The sequence below is a fragment of the Lampetra planeri genome, chromosome 47 (genome assembly GCF_965212315.1).
Source record: "Lampetra planeri chromosome 47, kcLamPlan1.2.h2, whole genome shotgun sequence".
In the NCBI taxonomy this organism is placed as follows: Eukaryota; Metazoa; Chordata; class Hyperoartia; order Petromyzontiformes; family Petromyzontidae; genus Lampetra; species Lampetra planeri.
The window spans coordinates 431,653-451,945 of record NC_136153.1 but is presented as its reverse complement, the minus strand read 5'-3'; the positions used below and the strand labels follow the sequence as shown (position 1 = coordinate 451,945).

General features: G+C 54.4%; 1 protein-coding gene across 1 annotated transcript; it reads right to left on the bottom strand.

Moving 5' to 3' along the window:
- Window positions 1-8,715: 8,715 nt before the first annotated feature.
- On the bottom strand, window positions 8,716-19,456 carry LOC144733434 (gastrin-releasing peptide receptor-like). Its single transcript, XM_078615344.1, has 4 exons — window positions 19,014-19,456; window positions 13,216-13,383; window positions 12,912-13,119; window positions 8,716-9,222 (listed from the first exon to the last, which is right to left on the bottom strand). Exons 1-4 carry the CDS (start codon window positions 19,454-19,456, stop codon window positions 8,716-8,718), a joined length of 1,326 nt encoding a protein of 441 aa, XP_078471470.1.
- Between the last annotated feature and the right edge of the window lie 837 nt (window positions 19,457-20,293).

Here is a 20,293-nt window from a genome sequence, read left to right as displayed (position 1 = left end):
TTCCCAGGATTTGCTCCCATAGCTTTGAAGGAAACACACACGCACACATCCGTTGCTGAAACATTACAATGCTAATGAACTCAATCGGGACAACACAGCAGCAGCATCGGGACAACACAGCAGCAGCATCGCCCCTCCTCCATCCTACTGCGAAAATCTGACAGGACCCTCCTGACAATGAATCGTGAGATTCGGTGAGTGTTCTGATACTTGCATAGTCTTTATACTGATCGCCTTTTGCCATTCTTCTGTGCTCTAACTCTGGACGTGAGACAAGGCCATAGAGAAGGACGTGTCTCTGGTGTAGGCCACTCAGTTTCAAAGACAATGTGGACATTATGATCACAGGATGTTTGCGTGCATGTTTTGCCGCGAGTATGTGTGGTTAATGCAGACTTGACGTCGTGCAGAAAAATGTTATTTGGCGTTTGAACATCTCAACACACCTCCCTGTTTGGTTGCCAGAAAGAGTAAAACCTATTCTTAGTAAAATCTTGACGTAAAGCTTTCGTGACTGCAGGAATTCATACTCGTTGGGTCTTTCGGTAAAGTCACGTAGATAGTAAAATAATAAAACAATAAAAAATCACGACGTTTCGATCGCAACACAAGCAATCGTCTTCAGGTGAAAAAATACCGCAGGCGAACTGCTGAGGTAGGAAGAAAAATATAAAATATCATATTTTCCTTCCTGCCTTAGCAGTCCGCCTGCTGCGATCGAAACGTCATGATTTCTTTTTTCTATCTGCCTGACTTTACCGAAAGACCAAAAGAGTATCTATTCTTAGTAATCACGATGCTTCTGTGATTTCGTGCGGGCAATGGATCCCTTCATGGGCAGAGTTTTCGGGGGGGGGGGGGCGGGGTGGCAACGCCCCCCTTCCCAACTGGACACCTCTTAATTTATTTTAAGTAGTTTAGAGTTAAGATTAAAAAGAAATAAATTATATCTATCCGTGATTCTGAATGTAAGAGACAAAGCAAACCCCCACCCCTCCCCCAGACATAGAAGTCGAACTCCGCCTGCGCTCCCGTGCGCGCTCACCGTGGATCGCGGGCAGCTCCAGGAGAGTCACGCGGAGCTTGGTGAGCTGCTGCCCCTCAGAGGTCCCCTCCGCGTCTCCACCAATCACAGGGACGGCGCATCGCGGGCTCGCCCTGGGGGCTCGGGCTGCCCTCTCACCCGCTCGTCGTGACGGGCGAACCTTCGTGAACCTCCTTGCACACCACCATCATCATCATCTCTGCGTCCCTACCCAATGGCCGTGGAAGGTCGTTTCAATCCAAACCCCCATCCCGAGCACTTCCGTTGGACTGAGCTGAAAGCGTCAGTGAGTTGAAGTCCCTCCAGGATCATGGGGTTCCCACTTTGACGCGGTCTCGGCGCGCCCGTTGTATTGAGATAAAGGTTTGGTTTTATTCAAGATGATTTCTAATGGCGTTTTAACGTGGCCATCGGTGTAACATCACTGGAGTCGTTCACAAATTTGTAACGCGCCGCAACAGGTTCCGTTCACACTCATAGAGAGAGAGATAATGATGCAGAGAGAGAGGGAGAAAGATAATGATTCACAAGCACGGAAACCCACGGATAAAGAGGCAGGTAGCCATAACCGGTGCCACCACCAACAATTCCCCAAGCTCTGTAGTCCTATATTGGATGCTTAGCCATCCCAATATACAATTGCCCACGAATACGGAGAGAGTTTCACATCTGTGCGTGCGTGGTCTACCAACCCCTCGCTGCTGCCTCTGCAGCGCTGAGCTGCAAGGCGTGAGTTTGTGACGGCTCGCTTCAATGTCCACTGAGCCCGTGTCGTGTGGGCGACACGGGTGAGTATGTACTGTGTATGTTGAACTTCTTTTGCACCGTAAGTCGCCAAACGTTGCTAATCGGAGATGCGGGGGAAGGATAACAAACTAAACACAAACAGCAGCTCTCGCGAAATGAGTTTTCAATCTAGATGATTTAAAAGTGCATAGCTCCAGTGGCTTCCTAATATCGGAAAGAAGAGCGTTCCAGACGGCCATGGAAGCGCATCTAAAAGCGCCGCACGATGCAGTGATCATCGTCTTTGTTCGACGGTTAGCCAAAAACCGCTGCTGCTGCGAGGATGAGCGGGGTCCGCGTGATGATGATGGTTTATGCTCCTTGACGAGATGAGCAGCGAGGTATTGTGTGGTGTATTTGTGGCAAGCGCTGTGTGTGCGTCCTGAGTGCCGAGTGATGCCCCTCCTCGGTTTGAGCTGACGTCCCGTGGGGGGCGATGGGTGGGTGGTGGTTGCACCGCATGAGGGGACCGCGAAGAACGCAGTGGGAAAGAAGTCTGTAGGAGTGGTGCTCAAGATGAATAACGAGCAGAGGTGGAGTCGCCCCCACGGCGGACTCGCTCCAAACAAGTGGCGACGTCTGTCGGAGGCGACACGGCTGGAGAAGGCGGCGGAGTGCGAGAGAGCGAGCGAGCGAGCCTGGTACGACCACTGAAGGCGGACGGGCATCACGAAGATGAAAGAAAGAGGCGGGCGGGGGCAGGGGCTGGAACGGCAAAAACAAAAGTGATGCGAGTTGGCGTAAAGCGATGACAAGAGCCGTGAGCCTCGAGGAGCAGCAGGAGGAGGAGTTGAGTCGGAGCACCACTGGGGGGCGGCCTGCGCCGCGTGCATCGCAACCACGGACACGGAGTGTAAACCATGATCATCACGCCGACTGTGCTCGTCATCCTCACAGCAAAAGCGGTTTCTGGCTGGCCATCGAACAAAGATGATCACCGCAATCGCGCGCTTTAGGATGCCCTTCTGCGGCCGTCTGGAACGCTCTTCCTTCAAATAATAGAAAGCCACTAGAGCTACGCACTTTTAAATGAAACAAAATTTAAAAAAAAAAAACTCTTTTCTTTAGAACTGTTACGTGTGTGTTAGTCTATTGTCCTTCCCCGCACTTCCGATTAGCAACGTACGGTGCGAGGGAAGTTCAAGACTACATACGTACATACAACATCCTCCATACGGACATAGCGGCTGGAGCAGCGACCAAAGAGTGTGCACAGAAGAGGGCCGCGTGCACGAGTCGACAGACGCAAGCTGTACGCGACACGAAGACCGTGAGCAGAATCAGCGACGTGCATATGGGCTGAGTGCTGCTCCTGCTGCTGCCGCGTTGCCGTCGTGCGAGTGACTCGGGAGCTGAATGAAGCCAATTATCTCGAGCGCCCGTGGCTGCTCCGCGCTGCTGTCGGGGCTGCCGCTGCGGCGCCGCCGCCACCGCTAAATCGGCGCGAAGCCAGCGGCGCACCGGCTGGCTGCCTCGCTATCGCCGGCGACGGGGTTATTGATCGAGAAAGGCTGACAGCAGAAATATTGAGGTCTCTTTTCAGTCAGAAATAAAAAAAAACATTCTCCCTTTTGTACATCCATTGCGTCGGTATTTTTAAACGTGTAATTAAATTACCCGTGGCTCATTTGATGCACACAAAATACGTATCTTGTGAATTCCCTTCGCGACTGGCAGCCGCTGTCATTCCCCGTCGAACGTTCCCTTCGCAGTGGTCACGCACAACGCGAAGGAGCTACCCAGGCCGCCGCAGGGCGCTTCCTCCTCCCACGCTTTGCGCCTCCAGTTGACTCCGAGTCTTTGGAATCACTCTCCGAGGCCGACGCATCACAGGCGTGGGTACACTTTCTAGTTTTTCACTCGCCGAGTCTCTCCGGCGCATCGAATTGAAGGTAAATGGTGTGAAACGTTGAACCCTGGTGCTGCGATGCGCCCCGGCGGTGGCGTGTTCGCCGCTTGTTGCACAGGCTCGCGGTTAGAATCAGACAGGCCACCCTGGTCGATACTGCGGTGCGTCTCAACCATAAAAGTACGATACAGTAACTCCGCGCCGTCTGCTTCACAGCGGACGTTAAAATTCCCAAGGCATCATTCGAAACGAGAAGGGCCACTGTGTGCCGCCGCCGTCAGGGTCGAAATGATCCAAGGTTGAAAAAAATTCCATCGCGGATATTCACTGGGGATGACTCGCACAGCAGCGACTGTCGTGGCGAACTCCGCTCATCCGTGGCGCGGATAACCGAGTGGGCGCCTTTGGTGCCGGGCACGCATCGGTGTGGCGGCTCTGGGAGGACGGACGAAATTGGAGAAGCCAAACAGATAATTTCGTCTCAGGAAATGAGGCTGACTCTGCCGATGAGACTCCGAATGATCGAACCCGGCGCCAGTGTTTGCTAAAGTCGATTAACAAAGTCGTGCGCCTGATGGGATTTTAAAAAAATCATTTTATTTCGTTACATGGAGGGGCCGTTATAGGAGGCGTCTTGTCTGCATCATTATTTGGTCACGTATATTCCCCACAAAGACGCGAATGATAGATTATGTTTTTAAAACTATTTTTATTTTACCAGGTTAGGTTCCACTGAGCCACGTAGCTCTTTTTCAGAAGCGACCAGGTCACAAATGATAGCTTAACGAAGTGGCTTGTCACGTGGAAATTTATATCAGCCAAATACTCAAGTCGCATGTTTAGAGTATTTGGATCCGGAGAAAAATCCACGCGACCACAGGGAGAGACATGCAAACTCCAAATGTACAGGCATCAGGGTCGGGATCGAACCCACGGCCTCCTGTATACCAGGCGAGGTAGTTAACATCTCGCCACCGTGGCGCCCATGATACATATATATACAGTATATACAGACTCCACTCTCCACGAACATCTATAGATCGCACGATGCAAACGGCACATGGACGGCATTGCACGCGCGCTGCTTCACGACGCACCTAACGCGGCGCTTCATAAACACGCGGCTACCCACGACTACCCATGGCTACCCGCGGATACCCACGGCTACCGAGGCTACCCACGGCTACCCGAGGCTACCCACGGGTACGCACGGTGCGCTTTGCTTTTTGCTCCGATCTATATTGGTTATTTTTGCTCTCAATTCGATTTCCTTCGTTGTATGGACTTTTCTCTCTCTCTGTTATTGCTTTTTGCCTTTTTGTGGCCCAAGTCAATCTTGCAAAGTGAGACTCATCTTGGTCTCTTTGAGTTCTCGCATGGGCTGAACAAATTACACTTGACCTGTCTCGTGCTCTACCCCTTAAGACAGAACGAGGCCGGCTCACGAACAACGAGAGGAGCCAATAAGAAGCCTGCAGCCATGAGAAATCGTACAATCAATGAGCGCGCAACAAAATATCTACAGCAGGCTACGGCGATGCTTCGGCGTTCCTACATTCGACAGCTTCGCTTGGTGGACACTGCCCGCGTCGTCTCAGCCACACGAAAGGCAGCTGCCGCGGCGCGATGGTGAGCAGCAGCACCACTGGACTCGCAATCCACAGAGGTCGCCGGTTCGACTCCCATCTCAAACAATAGCGAAGGTTTCTCACCAGCCTCTCTTCTATAGGGACCGTCACTATTTGTGCACAAAGGTGGAGAGCGTGCGGCTGACGTTCTGGGTAAGTCCCAACAACAACAACGCACGTGGGCGAATCGCGCTCAGCGAACACCTAAACTCGAGGCAGACCCTAACCTTGAATGCCACCACCGGCAAACATCGTCATCGTCATGGTCGTCGTGAGAGTGATGATCTGGTAATGACCCTGATGCCAATCCTCGTCATGCGCTCTCATCCGTCGCGTTGGCTCGCGGGTTGAAGCGTCGCCCACCGCGCGCTGCGCTCCGTGCGTCTGCGCTGCGCCCCCCGCTCCTCGCACTGTAGCCGACTGAAGGCCAACTCACGGTGTAAATTAACCAAAGTTGAATATTTCCATCGCGGATTATTCACACGGTATGACTCGAACAGCAACAACTGTCGAGGCGGACATGGCGCGGGTAACCGAGTCGGTGCCGTTGGTGCTGAGCACGCATCGGCGTGGCGGCTCTGGGAGGACGAACGAACTCCGAGAAGCCAAACTATTGAATAAGAAAGTCGTGCGGCTTGTGGGGGTTGCGTGTATCTACGCTTTATCACCACCACACATCACCAGCTAAATCGTCCGACCCGCGGTAAAGCCTTTTAACGCTGCTTTGTTGGAGTGGCGAGGGCCATTTGAGAGCCGCGCCCAGTGTGCTTCAACCCGCCGTGCCCTGGAGTTGGAGTCGAACCGGCGCCACCTCCGCGTTGCAAAACACCGCAGCGCTCTGCTCGCCACCAGCACAGTCGCTCTGCGCGCGTGCGATGGTAATTGGGCGAGGCGGGCTGCTCATTACCATTTTGACGGAGGGTTGTGGACGTCGGTAAACGCGGCGCGACAGAGAGGACGAGGGTCGTGTTCTAGGAATTCGCACCTGCCAATTGGAACGGGGAGAGGGGGGAGGGGGGCTTCGTCTCAAGGTCAGCGACGGACGCGCGGTGTCGCTGAAGAAGAGCGCTTTGCTTTTGGTAGCGGCAGCAGCGGCAGAATCTCGCGCCGCTGCCCCCCAGATTGTCACGCGCCCTGCAACTCACGTCACGGCTGCACGCTCAGCGGTAGAAGCGAGCGGCTCGCAATGGGAAGTTCAAATCCTGGTCGGTTCGGGGTTGGCTAAGCCCATCATCCCTCCAGGGGTCGATACAAATAAGTGGCAATTTGTAGGGGGAGAAGTCAACAGTCGTTTGTACTGTGGATAAATTCGCCCTCGTCATAGAAATGTGGCATTTCCACCACTGGCTCTGCGCGGGGGTTGTAAACAGGAGATGCGCACGGATGACTCACTGTGGCTCTTTTGCAATGACATCTGGAAAAAAATCCAGCGGGTGGTCAAAGTGAGAGCCCCCGGGCGATGTGTCCGCACTGCTCGGGAGCGCGAGCGCCGGCCGCCCAGAGAGAGATGGGCAATCGGAGTTGACGCAGCGAGGCTGGGAATGGGCACTCTGAGAGCTCGGCACTCCGGGTGCCCAGCACTCTGGTTACTCAGCACAAGGCACCACGACGGCGCAACGGCCAAACAACCAACAGCACTGCCGAAGTTGTTGGCGATAAGAGCCGACGCATTTCTTGAATTGAGCAGGCCTATTGTTGTAAGAACCTGGTGGAGATGACACATTGATGATGATAACGGGAGAAGGAATTCAAAAGTGGAGTAATGCAAGTGAAGAAGCAGAAAAAGAAATGATGTGGCCTGCAGTGTGGTGAGTTAGTGAGTGTGTTGATGTGACCGGAGTGTGGTCGGTGAGTGAGTGGGTGGGTGAGTGTGTTGTTGTTGCAGTGTGGTGCGTGAATGAGTCGGTGTGTCTGACCACGTTGTTCGAGAAGCTTTCCATGGCTGTAACAGAGGTATTTCCATCTGGTATGCATACAATGGGAGGCTGATTGATTCCCGAGTGCGGTCAGGGGGTGGCTTTCTATTAATCAACCATGTTATGTATGTTGATGATCTGGTAATTGCTACTCACTCTGAGGAGTTGAAGACCCTGAGCTGAGCATGGCCTTACCATCAGCCCCGCCAAAACTATAGCACCTGCTTGGATATTTGTGCCATCAAACACCCCACTCCTTCAACTTCCCACGAGCGATGTGGCAGTGGTGAAAAGAGTGGAGGAGTTCCCATACCTGGGCAGTGTGGTTAAAATAAAAATAAAAACTCAGCAGTCATTGGAAAGATGTCATCAACCACTTATTATTAACTTTATTTTCTTTTTATTATTTTATTATTGTTATTATTTTTTCTATCTCCGTGACTTTACCGAAAGAACCATAGAATATGAATATGGGCAGTGTGCTTATGACTAGTTCTAATTTGGCAGCAGAAGTCTCAATGCTGTGTGGAAGCTACCTGGCCAGTCGCTCCAAAATAAGCTCCAGGTCTTCTCGGCCACTGTTATACCCTTCTCCTGTGCTTGCAATACTGGGACCCTTTGAAGGAACATCTGCTCCTGTTTGAAGCATTCAGTCTAGCCTGCCTATGATTCATCCTGGGCTCAGCCAAGCTGGATTGTGCAAGCTCACAGATCTTTAAAAGATCTGGACACCATCCCATTAGTGAGCTCCTCTGCCATGCCCAGCGACTGCATGCCCAAACAGCTTTTGTTTGACCGGATAGAGGGGGCTAAAAGTGCACGGCACGAGCTAGTGAAGAGATGGATCGATATGGTACATGAGGATGTGGAGCTGAGGATACTTGCTGATAACTGATACCACGGGTGTCAAGATCGGAAAATGTGGAGGAGGCCCGTGCAGGATGCTACTGGGCAGTAGCATCCTGCAACGGAGGACAGAAGAGTGACGCTCACAACAACGAGCACAGCGCCGGACGGTTAAAAGCAGCGATTTGGAACAGTTGGGTGCACCGGTGGTGCATCTATCAGTCAGTCAACCCATGGAACTCCCATCACCTTCCATCAGCGGGACTTCGATACTTCACGCAGCCTCAAAGTGCACCTAGCCTGGCACAGGCGCTGTGATGACAAACGGTGGCTGTTGTTGTTGTGATCTGCAGGGTGGTGGTCAAGCACTGCGTGGAGGGGACGAGGCTGTCAGTGCCTGGCAGACCGAGTCCTCAACACGGGCGGAGGAATCAACGGTTGGCTACGTACGGTGCGAAAGAAATTCAACATCCATAAGTACACACGGTTGTTCCGACATGCGAGTGATCGGGAGGCGACCGTCATCAATCGCCCTGCCTCCTCGACGTTGCAATTCTGTCCAGCGCCGCGCAGCGAGGCAGCGACCGGGGGTGCTGCGTCCCAGCAGGCACGACCACGGACGGCCTCCGGCCCTCTCCGCCCTGGTCACGCATTCGCTTGCAGCGCGGCTGGCTGCGGGCCGTGCGGCTCGAGCAGGGCGATGTCGGGGACGCCCAGCTGGAAGGCCACCCCCCTGCGCTCGCTGCCCCCCGCGAGGCTGCTCGTGCTGCGCACGGACGTTGCGCGCGTCAGCACGGACGCGAGCCTCGTGCTGCGTCGCCGCCGCCTGCGTCGCATCGCGGCTCCCGCGTCTCCCCCTCCGCTGCCGCCGCCTCCGGCACCGCAGAAGAGGCGGCGGCACGGAGACAGCTCGGCGCGCAGGTGCGCGCGGAAGCCGTCGCTGAGCAGGTAGAGTGCCAGGGGGTTGACGCAGGAGCCGCAGAAGGAGAGGGCGCGCGCTGCCACGGTGAGCAGGAGGTGGGCGCGCGACGCGGCCGCCTGCCCCGGGGTGAAGGCGCGGTAGAGGTAGAGGAGGTGTGCGGGCAGCCAGCAGGCGGCGAAGAGCGCCGCCAGCACCAGCACGGTGCGCGCCAGCTTCCTGCGCGCCTGCACCTGCGGCGACACGGACACAAAGACCCCCCCACCCGTGGATAGTAAGCTCGGCAGACGCGGTCAGAGCACGTGCTGTGCGCGAACACCTATTAAGGGGTGGTACGGCACCAAGGGGGGGAGGGGCTGGCCAACTCCACGCCCAGCTGCTCCCTGTGCCCATGCTGACACACCGTGCCAGGTGTTAATGTAAGGCCGAGTCGATGAGGGAAGGCCGAGGACCGGTTGACATATTCGCCACTGTGTTTATGTAAGGGGTGTGTTCATTTAAGCGGTGGAGAGATGCTATCTGCCTCGCCTGGTTTACAGGAGGTCGTGGGTTCGATCTTGAGCCTGGCGCCTGCTGCCGTGTATTTAGAGTTTGCGTGTCTCTCTCTCCTCTCCCCGTGGATTTTTCTCCGGGTCCTCCGGTTTTCCCCCTCCACGTTTAGAATGGACGTCACGCACTTAAGAGTGTTGATGAGCTATCATTTGTGACAGCCAGGTCGCACACTGTCAGGGGTCTCCCCGACGCCTTCAAACTAAACCGGCGGTATGACATCTGACACCGCGACGTCGATGCCCCCCCCTGCCAAAGCGCGGGGCCCGGGGCGGTCACGACCGATTGGCCGTACCCTTGGGGCGGCTCTGGCCGAGGGGAAGTAAAGAACGCCGAGCGTCAGCCACCCACCCGTGCACCCTCCCCACGTGTGCTGGACCCCTCCTGGCGCGCAGTGGAAACGATGGGGGGACAATCCTTTAAACCCTCCTCCAACACAACCACCACCACCTTCCTCTGCCCCCCTGAGCAGTGTAATAGATACGCCGCAGTTACTCGAGTCTAGTGGGGTAAAGTGTGGGTACTCCTACCCAGGGGGGGAGGTATGTTGCAGCGTTCTGCGACGCGTCGGGGGCTCAGTCGCCCACGGGGGGGAGCGAATCGACGGATAAACAAATAATACAAGTGTTGAGAAAAAAGATTCAAAATAAAATATCCCACAATTAACCGTAAATTCCCCAAAAAAATTTTGTTACAAATGAAAAAAAATGTTTCCGAAAAATACACACAGCGTGAAATCTCGTCGTAGCGCTACTGATGGTGGTTGTTACTGAACAGCAGCAGGATCGATTTACGACTGACATGCGCATGAAAGCAAGATGCGCCATAACTGAATTGTAAGTATTGTTACCTTTACATCTTTTTTTAATCACTATCACCCTGAGACTATCTTCCTCTAAACCCAACACGCGGTGCAACTGAAATAATAATATATAGCGTAATAGCCTAACATATTGTATACGGGGTGAAACACTATTTCAGTAAAAAGTGAGTCGGGAGAAAGGAGGGGGCCACAGTCGGATCTCGGATAGCCCCCCCCCACCCCGTTGAAGGGAGCTGCGCCCCTGCTCCCACCTCTTCCCGCGCACCTCCGATTAGCACGCTTGGCTGCTGCATGTTCCTGTACGTGTGTTGAACTTCTTTCGCACCGTACGTGGCCAATCGTGTTAATCGGAGGCGCAGGACGAAAGAAGTTCAACACTAGCTTCACTACCCGGCTTCGCCCGGGACTTGGATTCACCACGCCCGGCCGCCTTTGTCTCCCCAGTGGCGATGTTCACACACCACACCAGTTACTCGTTTGAGGCTGAGTCGACCTACGGGAGGCCCAGGATCGGTTCAAATAATCTTCACTGGTGGTGGCCGTGAGCGGGAATCGAACTCGGGTCGCCAGGTTCGTAGCGCAGCGCGCTAACCACTGCGCATGCGCGGGTCACATGACAGAGATGTGACGTCACAGTTCACTTGCCGTGCATTATTGCCCCCCCCCCCCCCCCCAAAAAAAAAACAAAAGTGTATTTTTATAATTTCTGCATGGTGCACAGTCTGGAAAGTACCCACATGGCAAATTTCAAGTTTGTTGCATGTCGGGAAGTACGCTAAACGTTTTGAACAGACACACGTAATCACAAATTTCCCTTTTTTATATATATAGATGTAGTGACATGACACTACGGAGTATAGCGCTGTTTGCTGGCAGAGAAGGGGATCTGCGGTTGCAGCAGCCCTGTCTGGCAGCAGGTCACGTGATAAGCCAGAGAGAGGGATGTAGGGGAAAGGTGATTGAAGGGGCACGTGAGGTAAGCCCGGGAACCCGCGAGTAGGTTCTGGAAGCGGGGCGTGGCCGGGCGGAGCGAGGCCACGCTGGGAGGATAAAAGGGGACCCCGAGCGAAGACTCGGGGCTGTTGCCTGGAGTGGGATCCCGTCGCGCTGCTGGAGTCTTCGTCTGCGTCGTCACCATCTCGGCGTCGTCAGTCAGGCAGTCTGCCAGCTGCCCTGACTGGGACCTGTAGTTACCTTTGTAACCTGTTAAGGCTGTTAATAAATAGAGTGCCTCCTCCTCCTAGTGTCTGTGAGTGCGTCACTACACACACACCATATATATAGACAATATTTACATCTGGCGAACGTGGAATATGAGGTCCAAAACACCCCCTACAACAGTGGTTCTCAACTTGTTTGGCTACTGCTGTTACCCCCCTTGTTGAATTTTGTTTCAACCGCGTACCCCCTTCAACTGACCCAACATGGTTCTGAGGCAATAAATGCATGAATAATGAACGTAGATATTTTAACCAATTGTCGATTTTGTGAGATATCCTAACTAGTGAGTAACTGCAAGCGAATGAAACAAATCAACAGACGCTCTGCATGCATCACGCAATTTGTTCGCTGGCTACTCTTGGAAACAACTTTGTTTACGATTAATGAGTTTAGAAAGGTATTTATATAGTTCTAGGTTACATATGGATTTACATTTTATCGTAGTTATTTTATATTGGCAGATTCATTCAACATTATTATTCAACATTAACTCACGCACCCCCAGGGGTCCGCGTACCCCCGGTTGAGAACCTCTGCTCTCATAGCGCGGTCTCTGGAGCTCGAGTTTGAGTCCATTGGACTCCCTTCCACCACCAGAGGCGTGAGCAAGAATAATAATTCAAATGTCTCATGCGAATTCCATCCGAGGATCCCAAATGCGCAATGCATAAAAATCAGGAAACTAAAATAGAACCAGTGGCAACCGACCAAACTAAAGAGGGAAGGCCACTTTCAAGAGATGGGGCTTCAAAGCAGACAAGTGTATCTACCAACTTCGATTGCCTGATTTAAAGTGCCAAGGCGTTCCATAGCGTTGGTGCCACGCTCACCGATCACCAAAAGAGCGCAACCTGACCTGGGAGTGCTGAGCAGATGGAGATCAGAAGATATTATGGACCTTGATGGAATATATAAAAGTGTTATGTAAGAAGTTGCAGGGCCGCACATTGAGCTCATCCATACAGGACCACCACCCCAGACGCACGCTCAGGAGGGTCCTGCCACGTTTCCCGGGTTGGGGCAATGTTGCTTCGTGTAATCCGACTTTAGGCATTAGCAGGCAACTGATGTTTGGCCAATACCAAATACTGTAGATGTTTTAGCTATTGAAACTGAAGAACCCCGGAGGAAACCCACGCGGAACAGAGGGAGAACATACAAACTCCACACAGTAAAGCACCCGAGTAGGGAATCGAACCCCTAGGCCTATCTTGCGAGAGGAGGCGCGAGTGTCACCACTTCGCCATCACCACCACCACCGCCACTACACCCTGCCGCCATGTGGCGGTGCAACCCTAACGGAGGAGTGAGAGCGCTGAGAGCGGGCACCTGTCTCCACGCGTGCTCTCCACCGCCGCCTCCGCGCTCCCCCGGCAGCTCGCGCGCGCTGGCGAGGAGCGCGCGCGCGATGTGATAGTAGTAGCCGCAGATAGCGCACAGCGGCAGCGCGTAGTAGGCGAGGAAGAGGAGCGACGCGTGGATGCGCAGCGGCTGCGCGTCGCCGTCCAGCGGGAAGGGCACGCAGACGAGCAGCGTGTGACCGTGGGGGGCCGTCGCCGCCCCCGCCGCGTCGCCGCCGTCGCCCGAGGCGAAGTCGCCCGTCCGCGGCTCCTCCTCAATGTCCACGACGGCGGTGTCGTCGTCGTCCAGGTGGAATACGTGGACGTGCGAGAGGACGGCGTCGGGCAGCGCCAGGGCGAGCGCCAGTGCCCATATGAGGGCGGCGCGCGCCAGGGCGCGGCGCAGAGCGTGGCGCGGCGCGGCGCGCTGCAGCTTCATGGGCTTCACGATCGCCCTGTACCTGCGGGGGTGTGTACATTCCACATTTCCATGACTGGAGTTTATCCACAGGACAACCACCGTTGACTTCCCCCCACCAAGTGGTATTTATTTGGGTCGACCCTGGAGGGATGATGGGCTTAGCCAACCCGGCACCACGCACGGAACAAAGTTGCGTCTGCCATCTGTGCGATGGCGTGGTGAACGGGATGGTGTTGGCGAGCGGGTGGCAGGATGGGTGCCGAGATCTGGTAGCGGTATTGAGTTGAGCTTCAATGTGACAGTAAGACCGCGCAGTGTTAGTAGATGCTGCCTGAGAAATACGTCCCGGTTTTGGTTGATGGTAAAGGTGGCCACCCTCACCCACTCACTCGCTCCCTCACCCCCTCACCACGCACTTATTCATTCGTTCTCTCATTATAATTCGCCAAGTCACTCACTAACTCGGCGCCTTCGTAATGGCCTTGCGCTATCCGAGTGGTGTGAATAGCAATTGTACTCGTATTATTATTGACTTGACACTCAGCGGTACTTACTTTATCCACCTGGAGAGAGTGTTAGTTGTGCACGCTGAGCCACAATGCAAACACAATGCCCCCTCCCTCTCCCCCCAGACCATTCCGGCTTAGAGCAGGAGCCACGCTTGAGTCGACAATATGTGCTCATTTCCGCCGCCGTCTCTCGTGGGTTTGTTTTCGTGGTCTGGATTTTGTGTTTTACTGCGGCGTGCATTCGTCTTCCTTGACGTCGTAGATCTGGATAAAGGTCCGCATCTCTCCATCGGCATTCTCGAGCTCCTGGGGAGGAATTCCACATTCCACCCTTTCCACACGACCCCTCCGAGACCCCCCCCCCCCTCTCTCTGCCTCTCTCTCTGCCGGGTCTCTGCAAAAGCGTGCGGATCGCTACTTATCTCACTTTCATTTTCGATGCAATATTCAGAAATTGTATTTATTATTGAACACGTAGTAGGCTTTCGCGACCAACATTATCCATAATAGAGGTTTCTTGGGTGGTTGTACTGAGATTGTAAATGTTTGTGGGTTTATTCTCCAACATAAACGGTGTGCTGAACTAGTAACAAATTGGCACGTTTTGTTTACGTGACAAACCTTACTAAGTGGGCTGTGTCGGGTGGTGGTGGTTTAACGACACATTTATATATTTACGCGATCTAATCTAAATAGAAAATAATCTCTATTCGGGAAAATCTATTATAATAATATTATTGTTGTTGGTGGTGAGGCAATAGGCGGGCCCGTTACATGGCGTTGTGTCGCGTGCTCGAACCATCGGCGTGCAGCTAAACCGGGGCTGGGGGTAAAGAGAGCGGGGGGTATTCTGCAATTAAACTTCTTTTCCAGTTCCGCCACTTTTATTTGCCTCCATTTATACCCTCCCCACGTGTCCGTCGGTAACCGATCAGCTTTGATCGATCCCTCCCAGGGCATTGTGTGCAGTGTCGAGAAATCGCAAATTCCGGCCCGGTGGCTGCTACGAGCGGGAACGGCTAGCAAGCAAATCCTGGCACGGAGGGTTCACTCGCCTGTCATCATCATCCTCCTCAGGGGGTCGGTAAAACAAATGAATGAGTACCACATTTGTGGGAATATAAACGGCGGTTGTCCTACGCTGAAACTATCATCAGGGTTCAGCAATGTCCACCAGCGGCTCTACAGGACTGGTCAACAACAACAACAACAACCACAATAACTACAACAACAACCACAACAACAACCGCTGTTCACTACTAAGTGGAGGTGACGTCACCACAGCGCTTGTCCCATGCTGGGTGCGCTTTGAGGCCACGTAAAGTGTTGAAAGTTCGTTGACAGGAGGTCACAGAAGAGAACCCGGTGCCGTGGGTTGACTGACTGAGGAATGACAGATGCACCAGCTGTGCCAACTCTCTGCGTTTTATCTGCCCGGCGATCTGCTCGTTGTTGTGAGCGTCGCTCCTCTGCCCCTCCGTTGTTGCCGGAGGGCGACTGCCCCCAACTGCCCGAGCAGGGGGTCCTTCACGAGCTGTGGACAGTGGATGAGCACCAACGCCTCGGAGCCGACTCGCGCAGCAGGAACTCACTGCAGCTGTGAGGAATCGCTGTGCGGACTCTCTTTGCCTTTCGCCCCTCACACTCCTCGCCCCTCGTGCCGCGTCTTCACCGCATTGGACGCAGCTGTGGATCGTTCGCCTCCAGAGGCCAAGAGCCACTCTGGAAGCATCACCAGCCACGGTGGCGAGATGTTAACTATCTCGCCTGGTAGAAAGGAGGTCGTATAAGTCTCTCTCACCCCGTGGTGGCGTGGATTTTTCTCGGGGCCCTTCGGTTTGTCCCTCCGCATTTAGAATCAGCATCACGCGTTTCGAGTATTCTGCTGCTATACATTTCCACATCATGATAAGCCACTTCGTTGAGCTATCATTTGTGGCCAGATCGCTACAATAGCTCAGTGGACCTTACCTGGTAAACTACAATACACATGTTGACTTTAGCAACGCATTCACCAAAGGCAACTCTGGTAACTCGGTGGGCAATAGGATATGGCCACTAAGCGCTTGCTAAACAATGATGGGTCGATATACTCTACATTCAACTTGCTGAAATAGTCCAGAGGCCCATCACACCATCTGTTCAAACCCTTACTCCGCCACTTGACTCCACACCATCACTCCGCAACATCGCATTGCACTATCACTCCACCCCATCACTCGACAACATCGCATCATAAGCATTGAGGCATTCCTGCTCATCTCCCGTTCACAGCCTTGCAGAGCCAGTGGTTCAAATTCCACATTCCTATGACAGGATGGAGGGAGACCATCAATAAAACCGCTGTTGATCTTCCCCACACCAACTGGTACTCATTTATCGACCCCGGAGAAAGGAATGATGATAATGGGCTGAGTGGACCCCCCACCCCAACGTACACACCACGCATCGTCGCACCTCGAGATAATCACAGAAACAGTGCAAGTCGGTGGGGTGGATTAACAGGCCGGACATTCTTAGTGCTCGCATTATTCTGCTCCGTGGGACTGCAAGGTTATAGCTTCAAGGGCCAATTAACCCCATGGTGCGAGGGCATCTCCCAAACGCGCTGGGGATGAGGGGGGAGCATCATTGACCTTGAGAGGCCGTCATTAACACATATTGTGAGGTTTTTTGGTATTCCTCTCTTCCTGCTCGACAATGACCGTCCCCGTGTTGGCGGGAGGATCGCAGCAGCTGCCCGATGGGGCTGAGCGCGGCTGTGCGCCCTGATGCGCGCCACCACCATCATCATCATCAGGAGCGATACTCCCTCCCTCCGTACCTCCTCGCTGAGCGCAGCAGAATCTCCACCGCTCACGCGTGCACACCCAGAAACTGGCGACATCCTGATCGCCGATCGTGACCTCAAGGAACGCCACGCGCAATGTACTCTTCTATGGCTGCTACGACTGCTGCTGTTGCTGCCACGGTGACACCGACCGGTGTGAGGGACACGCCGCTCCGCCACCCCGCGTGGAGGGGAGCCGCAAGGAGCGCGCTCGGCCACACGAGGCCGCGTCGCGCCCGACGAGTGGCGAGATGTTAACTACCTCGCCTGGTGCACAGGAGAACGAGGGTTCGATCCTGACCCTGGCGCCTGCTGCTGTATATTTGGAGTTTGCGGTGTCTCTGTCTTTCTCCCCCGTGGTTGCGTAGATTTTTCTCCGGGTCCTCCGGGTTTTCCCTCCACATTTATCATCAACGTCACGCATTTAGAGTATTTGGCTGCTAAACATTTCCACACGATAATCTACTTCGTTGAGCTATCATTTGTGGCCCGATCGCTTCATAAAAAGAGCTGCATAGCTCAGTGGGCCTGACCTAGTAAAATACAAATAGAAGTCTACGCGGCTCTTCACAGAAACAGGTACCACGAACATCCTCAGAAAATTAGAAACGTAATGCACAATTGTATTCGAAGGTGTAACTGGTCAGGCGCCTCCTCGTCACTCCTCTATCGCTGCTACTGCCGCGGTCACTTTCCCGTGAACTTCGCTCGTGAACTCCTACGCCCATGTTGAGGACTCAGACGACCAGACGCCCGCAGTGGCATCTCATCCACGCTCTGTTCAGCCACCACCGCACTGCCGGTCACTACAACGCACTCATTCTCTTATCCACTTACAAAGACAAAGATCCCTGTATAGCATTGGCAGACTGCAGAAGCATGTGCCGTTGGCGAGAACCTAGAAAGGCCGGTACGGCACACGAGGGGGTGGGTGGCCAGCAACACGCACGGCCGCATTTGTCTCCCGAATGGTGATGTTTACACACCGCACGAGGCACTCATTTGACCTAGGGGAGGCCCAGGATCGGTTCAGATAATTGTCACTGGCGTTGGCCGTGAGCGGGAATCGAACGTGTAATCCCCCCACACACACACATTGTGCAAGAGCGCAGAAGCGTGGTCACCACATATACGCCTCTATGTAAGGTACGAAACAGGTGGACTTCTCCACAGGACTGGCTGTCGCCTGATGAAGCTAGTTGTAATTACTGGCGAAACGTCGTACTCAGATTGTAAATGTTGTGGCTTGGCTCTCCAACACACCGGTGTGCTGTACTAGTACACTACACTATACACTAGTGCTGTACTAGTGACAAATTGGCACGTTCTGTTTACGTGACAACCCTTACTCGTTGGCTGTGTCGGGTGGTGGCGGGTTTTAACGACACATTTATATATTTACGCGATCTAACCCAAAACCTCTATTACGTTTGATCAGCGCATCGAGTAGAGCTCGTCGAGAGGAATAGATCGCCGTGTCGTTCGCCTTCAACAGACATAGAATGACGTCGCAACGCAGTTTATGCGAGAGCCAGGCGCTTATGGGACCCCGGGGTCCCGCCATAAGGTTACATTCAAGCAACGCGTGAGCAACACTTGTAGCTGTTACATCTACGACACTGCTGTTTGTAGCTGGCCGTTTGACATTTTCGGCCTTTGCGTCTGTGCTCGTCAACTGTGTTGAAATCCCGTCAATATAAATACGTCGTTAACTCACCACCACCTGTCACAGCCAATCAGTGAGGTTTGTCACGTAAACAAAACGTGACAATTAGCCGCTAGTTCAGCAGAGCGGTGTGTTTGTGGGTTGACTCTCCAACACGCCGGTGATGCTGAAGTAGTCACGAATTGGCACGTTTTGTTTACGTGGCAGACCTTACTAATTGACTGTCGGGTGGTGGTGGTGGTTGGTGGGTTAACGACATGTTTATATCTACGTAATCTAACAAACCATACTTTTATTATGGACATTATTGGTCGCGAGAGCCCTCCTACTGCTGCTGCTCTGTGTTAAAGCAAACAACACTGCTGATAAGTGGCGGGGTCAGAGGTTAAGGCCGCGAGCCGTCACCGCGGAGTCCGCGACTCCAGCGGCCACTCTGCGCGGTAGCCAGAGGCTGCACGTCACGGGCAGCAAGCCACAGGTGGTGCGGTTTCACGTCGTCCGTCATCATCGTCATCATCCACCGTGCTCTATCCGCTGCTGGACAACAGCTTCCCCAAGTCGTCCCCTCGCCTGTCGCGGGGTGTGCGGGCGAGCAGCACGCAGGCGGAGGGTGAGGTGGCCGGGTGAGGTGGCCGGGTGAGGTGGCCGTGCCCCCTCCTGCTCACCTGTCGGCGGAGAGCGCGGTGAGCGTGAACACGGACACCCCGACGCTCGTGAGCTGGATGTAGGGGATCAGCTTGCAGCCGAACTCTCCGAAGAGCCACTGCGGCGCGAAGTACTTGGCGGCGTCCACGGGCACGCAGGCGAGCAGCAGCACGGCGTCGCCCAGCGCCAGGCTGCACAGCTGCACATTTGGGCCGCTGCGCAGCGAACGCGCACGGCACACGGCGCTCATCAGCGCCACGTTCCCCACCACCCCCACGGCCATGATCGCCGCGTACAGCGCCGCGATGGAGGCGCGCAGCGCAGGACCCGGCATCGCCGAGTCGCCCTCCGCGTCCTCGTCCCACACGGCGTCGTCCTCCTCCTCCATCCATCCGGGCTGCACCCCCGAGGCGCCCGACCACAGCAGGGCAGGCGCCGGCGTCGCGTTGCGCGGGGCGCTCATGGACGAGTTGAGCGACGTTCGCGCTCCTCCTGCACTCGCCCGTTCTCTCTCGGAACCCTGAGAGACGAGGCGAGGAGGACTCGGAGTTTGAGACTTCAGGTCGGATCGTGCCAGCACGCGTGGGGGAGGCGTGTTAGGGAGAGCAGCGTGTAAGTGAGTGCAGAGAGTGCGGAGAGTGAGTGAGTGCGGAGAGTGAAAGAGTGCGAAGAGTGAGAGAGTGCGGAGAGTGAGAGAGTGCGGAGAGTGAGAGAGTGCAGAGAGTGCGGAGAGTGAGAGAGTGCGGAGAGTGAGAGAGAAAGTGCGGAGAGTGCAGAGAGTGAGAGAGTGCGGAGAGTGAGAGAGAGAGTGCGGAGAGTGCAGAGAGTGAGAGAGTGCGGAGAGTGAGAGAGTGCGGAGAGTGAGAGAGTGCAGAGAGTGCGGAGAGTGAGTGAGTGCGGAGAGTGAAAGAGTGCGAAGAGTGAGAGAGTGCGGAGAGTGAGAGAGTGCGGAGAGTGAGAGAGAGTGCGGAGAGTGCAGAGAGTGAGAGAGTGCGGAGAGTGAGAGAGTGCGGAGAGTGAGAGAGTGCAGAGAGTGCGGAGAGGGAGAGAGTGCGGAGAGTGAGAGAGAAAGTGCGGAGAGTGCAGAGAGTGTAGGAGTGCAGAGAATGAGAGAGTGCGGAGAGTGAGAGAGTGAGAGAGTGAGAGAGTGCAGAGAGTGCGGAGAGTGAGAGAGTGCGGAGAGTGCAGAGAGTGTAGGAGTGCAGAGAATGAGAGAGTGCGGAGAGTGAGAGAATGAGAGAGTGAGAGAGTGCAGAGAGTGCAGAGAGTGCGGAGAGTGCAGAGAGCGAGAGAGTGAAAG

Bases quoted from the DNA above. Each gene is read 5' to 3' on its own strand.
- LOC144733434 (XM_078615344.1), bottom strand. From the start codon at position 19,456: ATGAGCGCCCCGCGCAACGCGACGCCGGCGCCTGCCCTGCTGTGGTCG. The intron at 13,384-19,013 runs GTGAGCAGGAGG...ACACCCCCGCAG, and splicing joins ACCGCGCTCTCCGCCGACAG to GTACAGGGCGATCGTGAAGC. The intron at 13,120-13,215 runs CGCCGTCGTGGA...CCCCCACGGTCA, and splicing joins CACCTGGACGACGACGACAC to CACGCTGCTCGTCTGCGTGC.